This window comes from Mirounga angustirostris, unplaced genomic scaffold, assembly GCF_029215605.1.
Source record: "Mirounga angustirostris isolate CCGP_5_RB_7025 unplaced genomic scaffold, mMirAng1.0.hap1 SCAF_4, whole genome shotgun sequence".
Lineage (NCBI taxonomy): Eukaryota > Metazoa > Chordata > Mammalia > Carnivora > Phocidae > Mirounga > Mirounga angustirostris.
In genome coordinates, this window is record NW_026991712.1 from 112,976 (window position 1) to 132,785 (window position 19,810).

A 19,810-nucleotide genomic window follows, 5' to 3' on the forward strand; every position below is an offset into this window, starting at 1 on the left:
ATCTGGCGTGGAAACTACTTAAAGCAACAACAGAGGGGCGCCTCGGTGGCTCAGTCGTTAAGCGTCTGCCTTCGGCTCGGGTCGTGATCCCAGGGTCCTGGGATCGAGCCCCACATCGGGCTCCCTGCTCCGTGGGGAAGCCTGCTTCTCCCTCTCCCACTCCCCCTGCTTGTGTTCCCTCTGTCGCTATGTCTCTCTCTGTCAAATAAATGAATAAAATCTTAAAAAAAAAAAATGCAACAACAGAAACAACAAAGAAGAGAGTGGGAGAGGGGGGAGGAACATTTGTTGCAAGGTTACATACTTTTTTTTACATAAGAAGTAACAAATCACTAGAAGACATTTCAGAGAGTTACAGCAGTTATCTTAAGCTTTTAGTATATGCAGAGCTGTAGGACCTTAATCTCATGGGAACCAGAGAGGTTTTTGTTTTTGTTTTACCCTTCTCTTTATGTATGGAATGCTCCCTTTTAGGTTATTTATAAATGAAGGAAGTGTTATAGGGTTGCAGAGTTCTTGTCTCAAGGAGTTGAAGAATGAATCTTGCACAAAAGGGTGAAGTCATAGCTTATTAAGTGAAGGTGAGAACAGAAAGAAAGCTCTCTAGAGGGAGAGGGGTCCCCAACGGGTTGCCACTGAGGGCTTTTATGGTCTTTTATAGAAAACTGACCAGGGAACTTTAATCTTCTTGATGTCACCGCTGATAGCACCATGATTACTTCTCCTTTGAATATCTCCTCTCTGGTGTTTAAGACAAACCAGGTGGTCTAGGTACGTCCCCTTACCTCTGGTTTCTTTACGCCTCAGCATTTCTGGGATTTTTGCTAAGCCTGATCCCATAGCCCCCTACCTCTCTCTCCCTACCCAGCCCCGCCTGTCCCTGACTCACAGATATATAATGTGCTCCGGGTAGAAATTGAGCCCATGCTTTGACGTTTTGATGACTCTGATAAATGTTACAGTATAGCTTCCCCGAGAGCCCATGCAGGGCCCACAAACATTAGAAGTTGAAAATTTCCTTTATTTTATGAATACATCATATATTTTTCTCTGAAAAACATTCAGTGAATTTTGTCTATTTTACACTTTATACTGGGTTCCATAGGTGTGAGAATGAAGTGTTTTGCTTTCGATTGCTTTATAGATAGTCTGTAATCTTCCAGCTACTATCATTTTGATTAAAAGGTCATGTAGACAATGTTTCGTAAATTCCAATACTTAAGGGGTTTTTGTCAGCTTTTTATTATACATTTCTAATTTTGATACTCTTCCTGTCAAATGCGTCTCAAAGCATTCGTATTCTTTATATCTAAGCGTATCATCAGTTTCGGTAAATGTTCCACGAGCAATCCCACGAAATGTGTATTGCCTATTTAAGGAATTTGAGTTTTTCCACCTGTCCGCCGAATCATTCACTGACCGGGGGATTCAGTTCTCCCACGTGAGCCCTCACGTGTTCATCAAGCTGCGGTCTGTTCCGATTCCACGCACTGGGTACACAAGCCCCGCCGGAGCGGCATTTCTCGGCTTCCCGCCTCTCTAACCCTCGCCTTTCCGCATCCAGTCCCCAGCGCGCTCCGACCGCCGTCAGAGCCAGGGAGCTCCGGCTCCGCGCCCGCAGGGGGCGGAAGCCCACGTCGCCGGGCCTCGGCCGCCTAGAGCGGCGTCGCTGGCCCGGAAGTCGGGGAGGGCCGGGGAGGGATTTCCGGGGCCCGTGTCTGGGCACCGCCGCGGTAGCCGTGCGGCGTCGCGCGGTGCTCGGAGCGACCCCGGGAGGGAGGGAGTTCGCGCAGGTGAAGCCCCCACGTTGCGGCCCGCGCTCCCGCGTGACCCCGCAGGCCCCGCGGTGGGTGCCGGCCCCCAGTGGGCGAGGCAGGGCGCCGTGGTCAGAGGGGCTGGGGCCGCTGGGCCTGGGCGGGGTTGGGGGCCTCGGAGGGCGCCTCCGGGAGCGGGCGTGAGGGGCGTCCTGCGGACGGCGGATCCTGACTCGCCCTGGAGCCCGGCCGCAGGACCGCGTGGCGACGGGGCAGGTGGGCGGTGAGTGGTGTCTGGCGCGTGGGGGTCGCGGGGGAGGAGGGGCCTCAGGACTTGGGTGCGAACGGCAGGGCTGAACTGAGCTGTGTGAGGAGTGAGGTGGTGGTTCCGCGCAGGTGTCCTGCCTGGAGGCCCCGGCTGGTGCAGTCACCCTCCAGGTGGCGACGAGGCTCTGGGGACAGGGAGGGAGCTGAGGGACGAGCCATGCCCGCCCGTGATGCCTGCAGTGGGCTGGTGTCTCTGCCTAGCACCCTGTTGAGCTCTTAGCCAAGAGAATCTGCTTCCAGGCTCGTTGGCAGAAGCGAATTCCTTGAGGTTCTTGTCCTGAAGTGTGTTTCTGTGCAGACTGTCCCTAGTTCCTGAGGCGCCAATCCTTGCACAGGGACCTTGCACCCCGGAGTCAGCAAGGGTTCGTGTGAGTAGATTGGGTCCACCAAGGTAATCCCCTCTGCAGGGTCTCTTTTGCCGCGTGGTCTACCGTATCCACAGGTTCCAGGGATTGGGATGTGCACATGGGTGTTGAGGGGCATTCTGTTTACCACAGATTCGGTGTGTGTCCTCCAGGGCAAGAAGCCACATACACTGAGGTGAGAAAAACAAGATGTAAAATGAGCATAGACTATTCTGGAAGGGTACATTAGCAACTGGGAAGGGGAGCAGAGTGTCTCACCATAAGTCTTTTGCCTTTGAATTTTGAGCCATGTGACTGCCCCCATTCAGTGACAGTGATAATAATTTAAAGAATTTTAAAACAAAGTGAATGAATATTGCAAATGACTGTCCTTTGGGAGAGGGAAAGTGACGGACATCCCCCCCCCATGGAAGCAACATCTGCTTCGTTCTGCTGACAGACACCTTAAGCCAGTGCTCTCCCTGCTTTGAATCTTGTCTGCACGTTCCTCTGAGCATCCGTGTCAGGTTAGTTCTGTCTGTCCTAATACAGAAACGTGGCCAGTGCCTCACTGTCAGGCAGCCATGGCCTCTGATAGTCTGTACCCCAGTGACCCTGTCTCTGAGCTCTGTCCACACCTTGGCCCCTTGTTCTACCTTTCTAACCAGGCATTGCCTAAGTCCCCTTCCCTGGGCCTGGTTTAAATGCCTGCCTGCCCCAGGGCTCTGCTCCTTCCTTGCTGCCTCTGTTTCGTGCTGGGCTCAGCCTGTCAAAAACCAGTGATTTGGTTGGACCAACCCATGTGGTTCTTACAATGATTGCAAAATGCCCTTCAGCAACAAGGAAATTTTCAAAAGATAAAGATTTATTACTTACAGGCCCTGCAAATTAGCACACCTGGGGCCACACAGTGAGGTTTCCAGTAATGAGAGAGCACTGGCCTGGATTTCTGCTTTGATTGAGGTCAAGGGTAGAGACCTAGGGTTTCATGGGCTCACTCTTTATTGGTGAATTTAAAACATAAGAGTGGAGGGGTGCCTGGCAGTTGGTTAAGTATCTGACTTCAGACCCGGGTCATGATCTCAGGGTCCTGGAATTGAACCCTGAGTCAGGCTCCGCGCTCATCAGAGAGTCTGCTTCTCCCTCTCCCTCTGCCCCTCCTCCACACTGGTTCACACGCATGTTCTCTCCCTCAAATGAATAAATAAATTCTTCTTAATAAAATAAATAAAACATAAGAGTGGGAATTTAAAGCACAGGAAGAGAAAAATAACAAGTGGTCCAAATGGCCAGTAATCAGAATCAAACAAGATTTCCAAAACAAAGGAGGCTGTCAGGGGAGGTGGCCTGGCTCTTTATCTAGTCCAGTGGCTGGCATTTATTCCATCTTTGAAACGGATGCCTGTTTGCCGTGGATGCTTTGGCATCAAAGCTTAATTCAGGCACTTGCTTTACAAAAAAAACAACTGTCAGGGCTTATACCACGTTCTACCCAGTAGGCAGGCAGTGTCTGCTGTGTGCTTCTTTCAGTACAGTGTGAATAAGGGGCCAAAGGGAATTGCCACAGTATGGGTGGGCCAATGAGCAGGACATGGTGCATTTGCAGAGACAGGGCAGTAGGAGGGGTGGGGGAATCACTAATTTGGTCCTTATGGGGAACCCATCATGTATCAGTGGGAGTATTGTATCTCCTCAGAAGGAGCATTTAGAACTGGAAATGAGCCCACACTTGGGAATCTTCACAGGATAAGGGTGTTGATGCCTTCCTTAACCAAGGAAGTTGGTGTAGGTTCAAAAGTGAACCCTGATGTACCAACATGAAGAGGGAGATAAGGAGGAGCCTAGGAGGGAGCCACTGGTGCAGTGGGAAGACGGCTCAGGATGGTGGAGACCTCAGTGTGGATGCTGCCGGGGAGGGGGGGGGGCGGGGGGGGGGAGGACCCATAACTCAGACACCATGATGACCATGTGCACCTCTGAGGCACAGGCTGCCCCTAGCTGTCCAACTGCTGGAGTTGCTACTCCACTGTGAATGGATCTGATGTTCCATCTTCAGGACATTGTGTCAGGAATGAGGGGTGGGCCCACCATGGGTGCAGGCTCTGTGGGGCTGTTCTCCTATCATGGCAGCCCTGGGCCCTTCTAGGGGTGCCCATGGGACACTGTGTGCTCACCTTGCCCTGAGGTCAGCATCTTACCCCTTCCCTGAGACCTAGCACCAGGTCTACATCAGGTCTCAGGCTGTAGGGTTGGAAGAGACCCTTGCCTGGTGGGAGTATGGATCCCTGGAGCTAGCTCCTCTGTACACTCACCTGTATCCTTGCTGGTCTCCAGGTCCCAGCCATGCCCAGCCTCAGAGCTCGCTCTGAAGAGGCAGAAATGGAGCCCTCAGTTCCTGGACCATCCCCTTGGATCCCTGCAGCCCAGGCCTGTGTGAATGATGCTCCTGTTGTGACCCATGCTGGATCTGCACTCCATGATCCTCACTGCTGTGGCTACACTGAGCCAGGAACCACCCCCCCTCACCGTCAGCAGCCAGGTACTGGGAGCAAGTTCCCCACTGGTTGCCCTCATTCTGGAGGGACTTTGTCCGTGTCACCCTGTGCTTACCCCCAGGAGGCATCCATGTCATCATTAGGGATAGGGTGCCCCATGGACTTGAGGACCAAGGCTAGAGATCAGAGAGGAATTTGGCCTGGCCCCAGGGTGTCTTGGTGCCTGAGCAGGACACTGTGTTTCCCCACCTGACATAGAGGGGTGTGATATGATGGCTGCCAGCTGAGCCCTGCAGCCCAACTACCAGGCTGGTGGTAGTCCCCTGCATTTAGGGTACAGCCCTAATTCAGGCCGTGATCTACTCCTTTCTGTCTGCATTCGCACTGCCTAGCCACTCCCATCCACTTTGGAACTCTACTAGAGAGTCCTTTCCTGAAGAGCCCTCAACTAGCTTGCCTTTTCTGTGGACCCCTCAGCAGTGATTAGGATGGTTACTCAGTGTTAGTTTTCCTTACTGCTATTTGATGGCTGTTTTACAAGAGGACACTCTTAACTACGTGGGACCTGTGGTCATACTCAGGACATCTGGGCAGAGTAACCTAGTCAGACTCTGTGGCCAGAGAAGTTTGGGCTAATGGCAGTGTTTGTTCGCATACCTCACGAACTTCCCAGGTATGACTTAAACTGGCCTCTGTACATGGAGGGGAGAGTCTGAAGAACAAGGCAGGCCCCCCAGGTTGGTAGGTGACAGTTTAATAATCAAGGGAACTTATTTAAGAGGCTTGTCTTGGGTGCCTGCAATACGAGTAGACCCTAGCATCCACCTGCCAAATCTTAAAAGTTGATATAGTGGCCTTAACTGGATTTAGTTACACATACTGTCTCGATGGTCACAGCACCACATCACTATCTCAATGCTGTGTCCTTGGAGCAGCTTCTGGGAGCAGGGACAGCAAGCAGAATGTACGTTCAAGGACAGGGAAAAGGATGAGGAGCCTCCAGTCACCTGGATCCAGCTCATGAGTCAACCAGTGGTCACATCCTCTTGATGACCTCCCCCAGCAGGCAGAGGTAGTACAAGGCAGTCCTGGGTATGTTGGAGCAGGAGAGTGTTAGGAGATAGAGACATGATGAGGTCCCAAGAAGTCGCCCTGAGAGACAGGCCTGCTGACTGCCCCCAGGCAGAGGCAGAATATGAAGCAAATGGTTAACGGTATGCTGGGCAGAGAATGGTGTGGGAGGACAGGCCCTACTCCCTTAAAAAGAAAAAAAAAAAAAAAAAACTGGGTTGATGGTAATGTTTAAAAAGCCACTGTGGAACAAAATGGTGGAGTACATAGCTCCAAATACCCAGTCCTCAAAAAAAAAAACAAGCAGAAAGTGCCAGGACCAACTTTGTCAAGAATCTAAATCTAGAAAACAGGTTTACAACAACCAGGTAAATGCTAAATCAAGAAAAAGGCCACTTAAAAATGGTAGGAAAGCTTTGTGGTGTTTTTACTTGCTCTTGCTCCCAAACACTCCCTGGATCAGTGGCAGTTTTAAAGTGAGCAGCTTGTGTTCCCAGTGTGGGATCGTGGTCCCTGATTCCAAAGGGAGCAGGGAATATATTACTCAAAAATTATTGTTTGTCCTAACCTGCGTGGGATTGGATAAAGGATTGATGCAAAATGCTTGTCTCTGTTTTGCCATACTCAGAACTTAGGGCACAAAAGCCCTGGGTTCAGAAACATTGTAGGGGAACTAAAACCCCACAGCCACCTGGGACATCAGTTAATAGTACAGTCAACCACCTAAAGCCTAGGAGGGAGAGCTGGGGAAACGAGGACATTCAAAAGCACCCTTGTATATCAGAGAATTTAGAAAACTGCATACATGCCCAGGACAGGATATATGCTCAGAAAAGACCTCTGAAGATCATAGCTTCACTTCTGGCTCATATCTAAGGCAATAAAAGCCGAAAGCTAAGATAGTTATATGTAGTGTTAAGGTAGTAGTACCCTAGCACAAAGGCTGGGAGAGGTGTATTACTTTTCGTTTACTGTTAGTGTTCAAGGAAATCTCTGTCAAAACACTAGCTGAACACAAGCTAAAGAAAGAGACCTCAGTGACCACACATGACAGACTAGTTTTAGTTTACAAAACTTATTTGGAAAGTCACTAAGTGAACAATTGACTGTAACCTTCAACAATCAATAACAGCAAAGCCTGGAGGAGGGAGAGACTGATTTACAGAGTTACCACGATAAATATTCAAATGTCCAGTTTTTAACAAAAAAAAATAACAAAGAATACAAAGAAAAAGGACAATAAGGCTGGGCCATTCAAAGGGAAAAATTATTTGGCAGAAAGTGTCCCTGAAAAAGCACAGATGGTTGACAAACTGTAAACCAACTGTCTTAAATGTGCTCAAAGAGCTAAAAGAAACCAGGAAAACAATGTACAAGCAAAATGAGAATATCAAGAGATTTTAAATGTATACAATTATAAGTATACAATTTATATAATTATAGAAAGGAACTGAACAGGGCCGCCTTTGTGGCTCAGTTAGTTAAACATCTGCCTTCGGCTCAGGTCGTGATCCCAGGGTCCTGGGATCGAGCCCCGCATCGGGCTCCCTGCTCCGCGGGAAGCCTGCTTCTCCTTCTCCCGCTGCTTGTGTTCCCTCTCTCGCTGTATCTCTCTCTGTCAAATAAATAAAATCTTTAAAAAAAAAAAAAAAAGGGCACCTGGGTGGCTCAGTCGTTAAGCGTCTGCCTTCGGCTCAGGTCATGATCCCAGGGTACTAGGATCGAGTCCCGCATCGGGCTCCCTGCTTGGCGGGAAGCCTGCTTCTCCCTCTCCCATTCCCCCTGCTTGTGTTCCTGCTCTCGCTATCTCTCTCTCTGTCAAATAAATAAATAAAATCTTAAAAAATATATATATCTTTAAAGTATCCATAAAAGGAAAAAGAAGAAAATTAAAATGGTAAACTACAAAAAATAACACAAAAGAAGACAGTAATAGAGGAGATGAGGGACATAAAGAGGTAAAAGATACCAAAAACTAATAGCAAAATGAAGTAAATCCTTCCTTATCAGTAATTAATTATAAATGGTTTAAACCCTCCAAAGGCAGATATTAGCACAGTGGATGAAAAAGCATGATCCAACTATATACTGTCTACAAGAGGCTTACTTTAGATCCAAAGACACAAATAAGTATAAAGTAAAAGATGAAAAAAGATATTACATGCAAATAAATAGTAACCAAAAGAGCTGGGGTGATTGTACTATAACACCAGAAAAAATAAACTAGGTAAAAAACTTTAACAAGAGAAAAGAAGTGCATTATGTGTGAATAAAAGAATCAATTCAGCAAGAGGGGATGTAAGTTACAAAAGAGAACCCCAAAATATATGAAACACATATACATTTGAAGGGAGAAATAGTTGTATAATAATAGTTGGAGACTTCAGTACCTCACTTCCAAAAATGGATAGAACATCAGACAGAAGATCAGTAATGAAATAGGGAACTTGAACAACACTATAAATCAATTAGACCTAATAGACATGTACGTACATACACTCCACCCAAAGGAGCACATATTCTTAAGTGTACGTGGACATTCTCCAACATAGACCTTATGTTAGGCCACAAAACAAATTCCAATAATAAAAACAGCTGAAATCATGTAACGTATTATCTCTAGTCAATAACAGCAGGAAAATTGAAAAATTTACAAATATGTATAAATAAAACAACATACTCCTAACCCATGGGTCAAGAAAAAAATCACAAGGGAAATTAGAAGAACCTGCATACAAATGAAAACAAAAACTTATATGCAAGGAGAACAGGGCCAGAAGGTAAATTTATAGCAGTAGGTGGATACATTAAAAAGGAAGAAAGATCGGGGCACCTGGGTGGCTCAGTCGTCAAGCATCTGCCTTCGGCTTTAGGTCATGATCCCGGGGTCCTGGGATTGAGCCCCATGTTGGCCTCCCTGCTCAGCGGGAAGCCTGCTTCTCCCACTCCCACTCCCCCTACTTGTGTTCCCTCTCTCGCTGTGTCTCTCTGTCAAATAAATAAATAAAATATCTTTAAAAAAAAAAGGGGGGGAAGAAGGATCTTAAATCAGTAACCTAACTTTATATCTTAAGGAACTGTGAAAACAAGAGTGAACTAAACCCAAAGTTAACAGAAGGAAGGAAATAATAAACATTACAGGAGAGATAAATAAAATAGAAAGTAGAAAACAGGGGCACCGGGGTGGCTCAGTTGGTTGAGCAGCTGCCTTCGGCTCAGGTCATGATCCCAGGGTCCTGGGATCAAGCCCCGCATCTGGCTCCCTGCTCAGTGGCGGGCCTGCTTCTCCCTCTCCCTCTGCCGTTGCCACTGCTGTGTTCTCCTGCTCTCTCTCTGTCAAATAAATAAATAAAATCTTTAAAAAAAAGAAAACATTAGAGAATCAACAAAATCAAAAGTTAGTTTTTTGAAAAGATTAAAATTGACAAACCTTTGAAGACACAAATAACAAAAATCAGAAATGGACATTACTACCTATCTTACAAAAGTAAACAGGAGTATAAGAGAAGACTGTTACCAGTTGTGCACTGACAAATTAGATAACCTAGATGAAAGAGAAATTCCTAAAGACAAAAAAATTACCAAACTGACTCAAGAATAAAGTATTATACCCCATGGATGTAACCCAGGAATACAAAGGTAGTTCAACATAACAAAACCAATCAGTGTCATTTACCACATTAATAGAATGAAGGAGAAAAACCATAATCATCTCAACTGATGCAGAAAATGTATTTGACAAAATCAAACATCCTTTGTGATTAAAAGAAAGAAAGAAAAGAAAAGGAAAACACTGGGAAAACTCAATATAAGGGAACCTCCTTAACATGATAAAGGGCATTCATGAAGAACCCACAGCTAGCATTATACACAATAGTGAAAGATTAAAATCTTTTCCCCTAGTGATCAGGGAAGTATGCCTGTCTTACCACTGCTGTTCGACATTGTACTGGAAGTTCTAACCCAGAGCAATCAGAAAAGAAAAAGAAAAAAGACACTCAAATTGAGAAGGAAGATGGAAAACTACTTCTATTTGCAGAAGACATGATCCTATATATAGAATATCCCACAGAATCCATTAAAAAGCTATAAGAGCTAATAAATGAATTCAGCCAAGTTTCAGGATACAAGTCAACACACAAAATCAATTGTTTCTATATACCAGAAATGAGCAATCTGAAAAGGAAATTAAGAAAACTTCATTTAAATAGCATCAAAAGAAAAAATAGGGGCACCTGGGTGGCTCAGTCAGTTAGGCATCTGCCTTTGGCTCAGGTCATGATCTCAGGGTCCTGGGATCAAGCCCCAAGTCAGGCTCCCTCGTCAGTGGGTAGTCTGCTTCTCCCTTTCCCTGTGCCCCTCCCCCCCCTCATTCTCTCTCTCAAAATCTTTAAAAAAAGAAAAAAGAACCTACAAATAAATTTAACCGAGGAAGTGAAAGACTTGTTTGCTGAGAATTACAAAGCCTTGACAAAAGAAATTAACAAATACATAAATAATTGGACAGGCATCAAGTCCATGGATTGAACTTAATTGTGTTATAATGCCTGTGCTATCCAGAGCAATCTACAAATTCAATACAAACCATATCAAAATTACAACAGCTTTTTTTGCAGAAATTTTTGAAGTTGAGCCCTCTGATTCATATAGAATGACAAAAGGCCCCAAACAGTCAAAACAAGCTTGAAAAGGAAAAACAGAGGACTCATACTCACCAGTTTCAAAAATTACTACAAAGCTTTAATAATCAAAACAATTTGGTACTGACATAAAGCTATACATACAGATCAATGGAATAGAATTGAGAGTCTAGCAGTAAACCAAGACATCTGTCACAAATTGATTTGCAATATGGATGTCAAGACTGTTCAGTGAGAAAAGATAATTCTTCAACAAATAATGCTGGGACAAGTGGATATCCACATGCAGAAGAATAAACTGGGACCCCTACTTCACATCATATACAGAAATTAATTCAAAATGGCCCAACAACCTAAATAAAGAACTAAAATCATAGAACTCTTACAAGAAAACAGATATAAATTTTCATAACCTTGAGTTTGGCAGTGGATTCTTTTTTTTTTTTTAAGATTTTATTTATTTATTTGAGAGAGAGAGAATGAGAGACAGCATGAGAGGGAGGAGGGTCAGAGGGAGAAGCAGACTCCCCACTAAGCAGGGAGCCCGATGCGGGACTTGATCCTGGGACTCCAGGATCACAACCTGAGCCGAAGGCAGTCACTTAACCAACTGAGCCACCCAGGCGCCCGGCAGTGGATTCTTAGATATGACACCAAAAGCATGAGCAGTAGAGAAAAAGATAGGTACGTTGGACTTTATCACAATTAAAAACTTTTGGGTATCAAAGGACATTGTCAAGAAAGTTAAAAGACACCCTATAGAATGGGAGAAAGTCTTTGCAAATTGTATTTCTGGTTAAGAGTCTAGTATTCAGAAGATGTAAAGAACTCAAACTCAATAATAAAAAGACAAACAACCCAATTTTATGTTGGGCAAAGGACTGGAATAAATGCTTTTCAAAAGAAAATATGCAAATTTTCATGGCCAATAAGCACATGAAAAGATGCTTAAATTCATTAATCATTTGAGAAATGCAAATCAAAACCACAATGAGATAACCACTTCACACCCACTAGAGTGGTCATACTTAAATATGTAACAAGTGTTTTCAAGGGTGTAGAGAAATTGAAACTCTCATACATTGCTGGTGGGAATGGAAAGTGGTGCGGCCACTATGGAATAAAATTTGGCAGTTCTTCAAACGTTTAAACACAGCATTGCCATAGGACCCAGCAATGCTAGATAAATATGCAAAGAATTAAAAACAGGTACTCAAACATGTGTACATACATCATGTTCATAGAAGCATTATTCACAATGGCCCAAAGAAAACAGCGTAGATGTCCATCCATGGAAAATATACTATATCCATACAATGGAATATTATTCAGACAAAAAAAAAAGGAATGAAGCAGTGATACATGCTACAATGTGGATGAACTTGGAAAAACGTTAAGTGAAAGAATCCACACATAAAAAGTCACATGTGATAGGATTCCATTTATATGAACTATCCAATGCTTAAAGACAAAATGCAGATTGAGGGTTGCTAAGAGGTGGGGAGGAGAGATAAAACTGATGGGTTAATAAGAGGCTCTACTTTGAAGTGATGAAACTGTTTCGGAACTAGATAGAGGTGATGATTGCACAACACTGTAAATGTGCACAACAGGCACAACTAAATGCCACTTAAATGTTCATTTTAAACAATTTTATTTTTGTAATTTTCACCTCAATAAATTAAGTAAATGAAAAGCTGCTCAGGAGATAGACTAGTGGAGCCCCACCTGAGTATGTGGCTTTGACTTGGGTACTTACCTAAGCTGTTTTCCACAAACCTGGAAGCCACTAATCATAAAGGTCTTTAATGAGTGCTTTCTCTCAGGAAATACTAATAGGTTTGTTGTGTTCTAGAAGGGCTTAGAATCCTCACTCTTTTCTCCAGTGGGGATCAGTCATGGGGGCAGCAAGGACAGTGCAAGCAACTCTTTGTTTTCAAATCTTTTTCTTTGCCCTTAAACCCAACTTTTTTTTTTTTTAAGATTCTATTTTTAAGTAATCTCTACAGCCAGCATGGGGCTCGAACCTACAACCCTGAGCCAGCCACGTGCCTCCCCTTAAACCCAACTTTTATTGTGTGTGTGCGTCATAAGGGAAACCACATTTCCAATTTTACATTTCCTTTCAAAAGAGAAACTTTAATCATTGTTTCCAACAGTTCTTAAGTTGCAGAGAAGAATTACATCAGATTTAATAAATCCGAAGCGACCTCTCACCATCCTCACCCACAGGACTCAGTTTTGTCTCCTGTCTCAATAAAAGGCTTCCAGGCCAACAGTGGCTTGGGGCTGAAAACTAGTCATTGCCACCATCTCCGGAGCCATACTAGTGACCTTATCTTAGGGTCAACAGACTGTGGCCCACAGGCCAGATCCAGCTAGCCAGGGATTTGTTGGGGGTTTTTGTTGGCTTTTTGTTTTAATGGCCTGCAAGCAAAGAATGGTTTTGAGGTTTTTCCAGGGTTGTAACAAAGCAGACTATATAACCAAGACCATATAGCCACAAAACCTAAAAAGGGTACCCTGTGACCATTTATGAGAAAGCTCCGTTGACTCCTGTGTGTCATCCCCTTCTGGTCCCTACTTCATATGCAGCCAGAGGAGGATGGGAGGCTCCCTGGGTCAGTTGCTGGGGGCAGTGCAGGGCATAGTGAGCTTTGGGGCAACCTGTGCAGACTCTTGTTTCCCATAGCAGCCTCCCTGTCCCTGCAGTCCTCAGTGAGCCCTCCCCCCATTACTCCTAGGTGCCCAGCCTCATGTGGACATTTCCTAGACACCCCCAGGTCCAGGGCTCCTGACTTGGGGAGCTCTGAGGCTCACAGAAGAACATGATTTTGACATGAACCAATAGGGAGACTGCAGGTGATTTCCTGAGATGTGGGTCAGCGGGGTGAGGGTCAGTCTTGTAGGTTGAGGGCCCTGCTGCCTCATCCCTTTATTTTTTTTTAAGATTTTATTTATTCATTTGAGACACAGAGATACACAGAGAGAGAGAGCATGAGCAGGGAGAGAGGCAGAGGGAGAGGGAGAAGCAGGCTCCCCACTGAGCCAGGAGCCCGATGCAGGGCTTGATCCCAGGACCGTGGGATCATGACCTGAGCCGAAGGCAGACACTTAACCATCTGAGCCACCCAGGCGCCCCTGCCTCATCCCTTTAGAGCTCTCCCAGCCCCCTCTCTCATCCCCTTGAGAGATTTGGGACTACCACCCCCAGTGGGTCACACATTCCCAGATGTGTCATCTGTATTTTCCTGTTTCCTTCCAAGTGACTTTGTTTATCATTTCAGATTGGGACATCAGGACTAAGGGCAAGGAATTTCTTCAGAAGAAAGAAGTTTCTGAGGATTTGGAATCACAGGCAGAAATATCAGAAAACTATACCAGTGATTTTTCTCAGGCACCTGAGCTTGGAGAACTCTGTGATGATGTACTGGAGAGAGATTGGGGAACCCCTGACAGTGAGAGACGGGTGCAGTCACTCTACCAGGAGGAGGGCTTTACGCCAGTAGCAGTGCTCCTTAGGAGCCCCTTAGAGAAAGAGCTGGGCTGTGATGACTTTGTAAGAAGCATCAGTCTGAGCCCAAACCCAACAGCATCTCAGGGAATTCCTACAGAAGAGAGGCCACATCTGTATGACATATGTGGCCACAGCTTCCAACACAGTATGGACTTAAGTAGCCATGAGGGGCTTCACATAGCCGAAAGCCCACTCATATGTAATGATTGTGGGAAAACCTTCAGAGGAAACCCTGATCTTATTCAGCATCAGATAATCCATACTAGACAGAAGTCCTTCATATGCAATGAATGTGGAAAATCCTTCAGCCAGAACTCATTTCTTAAAAATCATCAGAGGTCTCATGTGAGTGAAAAACCCTACCAGTGCAGTGAGTGCAGGAAAACCTTCAGTGTGCACTCAAACCTCATTAGGCATCAGATTAACCACAGCGGAGAGAAGCCTTATGTATGCAATGAATGTGGAAAAGCCTTTAGCCAGAACTCAAGCCTTAAAAAGCACCAGAAGTCTCACATGAGTGAGAAGCCCTATGAATGCAGTGAATGTGGGAAGGCCTTTAGGCGGAGCTCAAACCTCATCCAACATCAAAGAATTCATTCTGGAGAGAAGCCGTATGTGTGCAACGAATGTGGGAAGGCCTTTAGGCGGAGCTCAAATCTCATTAAACACCACAGGATTCACACAGGTGAGAAACCTTTTCAGTGTAATGAGTGTGGGAAAGCATTCAGCCAGAGCTCACACCTGAGGAAGCATCAGAGGGTTCACACTGGAGAGAGACCTTACGAGTGTAATGAGTGTGGCAAACCATTCAGCCGGGTCTCCAACCTCATTAAGCATCACAGGGTTCACACTGGAGAGAAACCTTATAAGTGCAGTGACTGCGGGAAGGCCTTCAGTCAGAGTTCAAGCCTCATTCAGCATCGGAGAATCCACACTGGAGAAAAGCCTCATGTATGTAATGTGTGTGGAAAAGCCTTTAGTTACAGCTCCGTGCTCAGAAAGCACCAGATAATCCACACAGGAGAGAAGCCGTATGAATGTAGCATCTGTGGAAAGGCTTTCAGCCACAGCTCAGCCCTCATTCAGCATCAGGGTGTGCACACGGGTGACAAGCCCTATGAGTGCCGAGAATGTGGAAAAACATTTGGTCGGAGCTCCAACCTTATCCTTCACCAGCGAGTTCACACTGGAGAGAAACCCTACGAATGTACCGAATGTGGAAAAACCTTCAGCCAGAGTTCAACTCTCATTCAGCATCAGAGAATCCATAATGGCTTGAAACCCCATGAATGTAACCAGTGTGGTAAAGCCTTCAACCGAAGCTCAAACCTCATTCACCACCAGAAAGTTCACACTGGAGAGAAGCCGTACACGTGTGTCGAATGTGGTAAGGGCTTCAGCCAGAGTTCACACCTTATTCAACATCAGATAATCCACACTGGTGAAAGGCCGTATAAGTGCGGTGAGTGTGGGAAGGCCTTCAGTCAGCGTTCAGTCCTCATCCAGCACCAGAGGATCCATACCGGCGTGAAGCCCTATGACTGCTCTGCTTGTGGGAAAGCCTTCAGCCAGCGCTCCAAGTTGGTCAAACACCAGCTGATCCACTCCAGGGAATGAAACGGAGTACAGCTCCATTCCTGACTCCTCTGGCCATGTCCCAGCTTCACCCACCTCCCAGACTTGAAGCCAGGTTCACTCGCTGCCCTCTACCCCCACATCCCACTGTCCACAAAGCCCAGACCCTCCTTCCCCTGCCATCACTCCTGCTTCCTGTGACCTCTTGTTTCTTGTTTGTTTTGCTTGTACATTTTGTTATCAGACTGCCACAATTGTTAGGAGGGAAAAGATGGTAGAAGCTGCATATTCATATTCATGAATAGAGATTATTAACAGAACCAAAAAAGTAAACTGACATTTGGTTCGAAATAACCACAGGAATTCTTTTCTTTGATAATTAGTCATAGAGTGAACTCTTTGTGTATGGTTATAATTAATATTCTGCTTACATAAAATCAGGTCAAGAGTTTTTCAGGTCTGATGGCAGTCATCCTCTCTCAGAAGTGGTGTGTACTCATTACCACCAGTTTCTCACCCTTTCTTGTCCCTCCTGTGCAGTCACTAGATGCAGGATTCCTTCTGCCTTTCCTTTGTGCCTGAGTCTGAGGTCATCGGGGCTGCTGCACAGTTACACAAGCAGCTGTTTCCCACCCTCTGCCTCTGTGCCTTATGCTCCTGGCTCTTGCCCCACAGAGGCCTACCCTCTCCATACCCATACTATTCTCCTCATAAGCTCCCAGACTCAGTTTTCTCCCACACCCATTCATCTCCAGACATTCATGGAGCACCTGTGAGTGCCCCTAGTAGGTGGGGACTGGCCCCTCCTCAGTTTCCCAGAGCTGTGCCCTTCTCCATGAGCAGTGGGAGTTGTCCCAGAAGCAACACATATGCCACCAGAGAGGACCCTCATAGCCAGCCAGCCAGTCCATCTCAACTTGGGGATATCCTAGGATAGGTGGACGGAGAGGCACCTCCTGTGTTTTTCCAGGAGGAAAGGCATTGACGGGCAGATGTAGTCAGGTTTGCAGTTTAGGAAGGGAGGGGCTTGGCTTCTGTGCTTTCAAGGAAATAGAGGCAAAGCCATCAATTGCAAATGAGGGAGAGGTTTGAAGAGGGAAGTATGGGAGAGTTGGCTCAAGGGTGCACAGGTCAGGTGGGCTGCCTATCCTTCTCTCAGAGGCCATCAGAGTAGCCCATCACTGCTCACCCCCTCCGCTCCACTTCAGCCCCACCTTCCCAAGGAAACACCCTAGACAAGAAGCTGCCACATTTGTAGTTTTGCTGATAGCATTGCTCGGCTAACCCTCCAACTCACTTGCTCATCTTTCCACTGCATGGAGACCTCCATCTGTTCACCCTCATGCTTTCTCACTGTCAGGCAATCCTCTCTGGCTTCACTTTCCCCCTTTCCCAGCCTGGATTCCATCCTTTTTTCCAGTAAATACTTGTGGGACGCTTACTACATACCATTTCCTGGGGACACAGGAAACAGGACAGAAAAATGCCTGCCCTTGACGACTTTACATTCCAGTGGGTAGAGAAAATGCCCTAATGGTTAAGATTTTCATGAGGCAAAAGGAAAGGAGGAAATACGGTCTGGGTGTTTTGAGGGGTTCTGCTTTAAATAGGGGCTGTCAGAGAAGGCCTCACCCAGATGTCCTTTGAGTGACAACTCGAGAATGACCAGTGAAGATGGGGGGTAGGGTATGACAGCAAGAGTAGCTGGTTGGGAAGCCAGAGCTGGGTAGTAAATTAGGAATTCGCAGGTTATGACCTGCTGGAGGAAGAGGCACAGCCACCCACACAGGTCACGAGGTAGCTCCTCCTTTGGGAAGGTGAAAACCCTGGGGTCTTTTTCATTGAAGGCACAGTTTCAATGCACTCACACAAAGGAATTAAATTCACGAGATTTACCACACAGATCCCAGAAGCAAGGGGGCACCATGACCCAGGAGAAGGGCATTCCACCATTACAGGTCATGAGTGAGCAGGAAATTGAGAGCATGGTAGCATATATTACTCAGGAGGTGCTTAGGGTGGAGGTCACTAAACTAAAGTTGTGATCTCAATGTCCACACATTGGGTGTGTGTAGGGTTATCATACGGTAAAATGCCTGGGCAGTAACTGGGAAAAACAAAAATTTTTCTCATCATGCCAGTACAGAGGCCCTGAGCAGAAACAGGCCTAGAGCGTTCCAAGAATCACAGGTCAGTATGGCTAGGAGTTGAGTGAGAGAGGGAGAAGCAAATAGGGTGGGAGATAATGGGCCATATCACAAAAGGCCTTAGGCCATGACAAGGACTTTGGCTTTTATGCCGGGTGAAATGGGAGATGCTGGAGGCTTTTGATGACTTATATTTTAACACGGTCATTGCTGTGTGGAGAGGCTGTAGTGGCAAGCATGTCCTCTGTGTTACTCCCTTCTCAACTCCTTTTGCCCTTTCTTCTGGCCTCCACACTGTTGGCAGACCCCCTGGGGCTGAAGCATAGCTGTGGGAGGCCAGAGCTTAGACACAGGAAGGAGGAGTGAGTGTCAAGCTTCACTGGGCCCTTGTCCCTACCCAGTGTCCGGGCAGAATTGACCAAATTCAGGGGCCTGCCATCTGCAGCCTAAGGAATTTTAATTTTGGAACATCATGTTTCCAAAAAGAAATTTTGGAAAGCAAATTGTCAACTACAATTTCTTTTGGCTTTCATGATGTCCTTGGAAATGTTTCTTGGAAAACAATGGCTCAGAAGCCTGGGTGCCCCCTCCTTGATGCCAACAGATTTCAAACCATTCAAACCCTGCTGGACAGGAAGTGTGAGGTGTGTGCTGTAGTCTCAACCCCAGCCAGAGCAAATACCCAGGCCAGTGCCCTTCCATTGCCCCTCAAGCCATTTTGACCTGCCCTGGGATCCCTGCCCTGCTGACCTCAGTTATTCAAGTAATAAACCTCATACCTTTGTGGTGTGTGGCGTTGTCAGTCTTGACCTCTGAACCAAATTGGGTGGGGGGTGGGGGGGAGGCATCCACCCTGAAGGTAATGGTAAGAATTGGAGTTGGCACTGTGAGCAGGATGACTGGACGATGGCACCCCAGGGTTCTACCTGCTCATGCAGCCACTGTCTGCAAGCCAGCATGCACTCAGCCATGCCACACGTGCTGCATTGTTGAGTCCAGCAGAGCCTTTGTTATAGATGTAGCTGTCCTAAATCACTTGATAATTACTTGTTTAGGGATAGCAGCATGGTATAGGAGCCCTCCTTAAAGTGGCCCTGAGTTGTGTGTCTGATCTCAGACCTATCTGTATACTTGAGGCCAAGGCTGCAGCTGACTAGCTCAGGGGAGAGACCATACCATATGTGAGTTCTGTGTCCATTAGGTGACCACTCGGAAGGAGAACATTTGCAAGGAGGCATTAGGTGGCATGCCAGGTGAGGCCCACACTCCAGAGAGCAGATGCTCACTAGAACCCTTGCATACTACCACCATCACAGCAAAGATCCTGATCCTCTGGGTTCTAGGGAAGAACACCCCCAGCACAGCCAAGAGATTAATTCAAACCCAAATTAAGCCTATAAAGCAACCATTGCTATTGGAAGGCCTTCCAACTGCTGTTGGAAGCCAAACTTTGGCCCTCTGGTATATTCCACCTGCAGAAGGGGCAGCCTCCCCTGTCCTCAGTCCCTGCCAGATGCCAGGGTGTTGGAGGGCAGCCCTCCTCAGACCCTTTGACTACCTGGGGAGCCTCTTGGGATGAACTAAGTGAAAAGCAGTGGGAATTCACAAGCAGCGCTGCCGACCATCACAGATGATGGAGCTCAGTAGAGAACTGCCATTCCTCATCTCTTAACCAAGACATCCCTAATAAAGAACCGGATCCAAACATCAGCACAACTGGCCAAATTCCAGGCAATTGTCTTAGCACTGGATGGCCTGGCTAATGAATGGCCCCATCTGCACATTTTTACAAACTCTTGTGCCAGTGCCTAAGAGTTGCCCATTTAGGGCAAAGAACTCTCAGAATCTCTTGCCTCACAGATGTCTGTACCCATGCACAGGCCACAGTACAGGATCTCACCAGGACACCCTCATCCCCTCTGTAGTAGCTGAGGCACTCT

The 19,810-nt window shown here is 46.4% G+C and overlaps 1 protein-coding gene across 11 annotated transcripts in view; it reads left to right on the top strand.

Annotated features, from left to right (window-relative positions):
- Nucleotides 1-18,660, top strand: part of ZNF16 (zinc finger protein 16) — a 47,861-nt gene extending 29,201 nt beyond the window's left edge. For 6 of the 11 annotated variants that reach the window (XM_064587580.1, XM_064587583.1, XM_064587581.1 and 3 more), the window contains 2 exons: nt 4,760-4,964; nt 13,919-18,660. In XM_064587580.1, coding sequence (XP_064443650.1) covers nt 4,760-4,964; nt 13,919-15,765 — 2,052 coding nt within the window. In that variant the 3' untranslated portion in view covers nt 15,766-18,660. Of the gene's footprint in view, nt 1-1,697; nt 2,038-2,072; nt 2,622-4,759; nt 4,965-13,918 lie in introns of those variants that run through there. The other 5 variants (XM_045895613.3, XM_045895612.3, XM_064587587.1 and 2 more) reach the window with 5 other exon arrangements.
- The last annotated feature ends 1,150 nt before the right edge of the window (nt 18,661-19,810 follow it).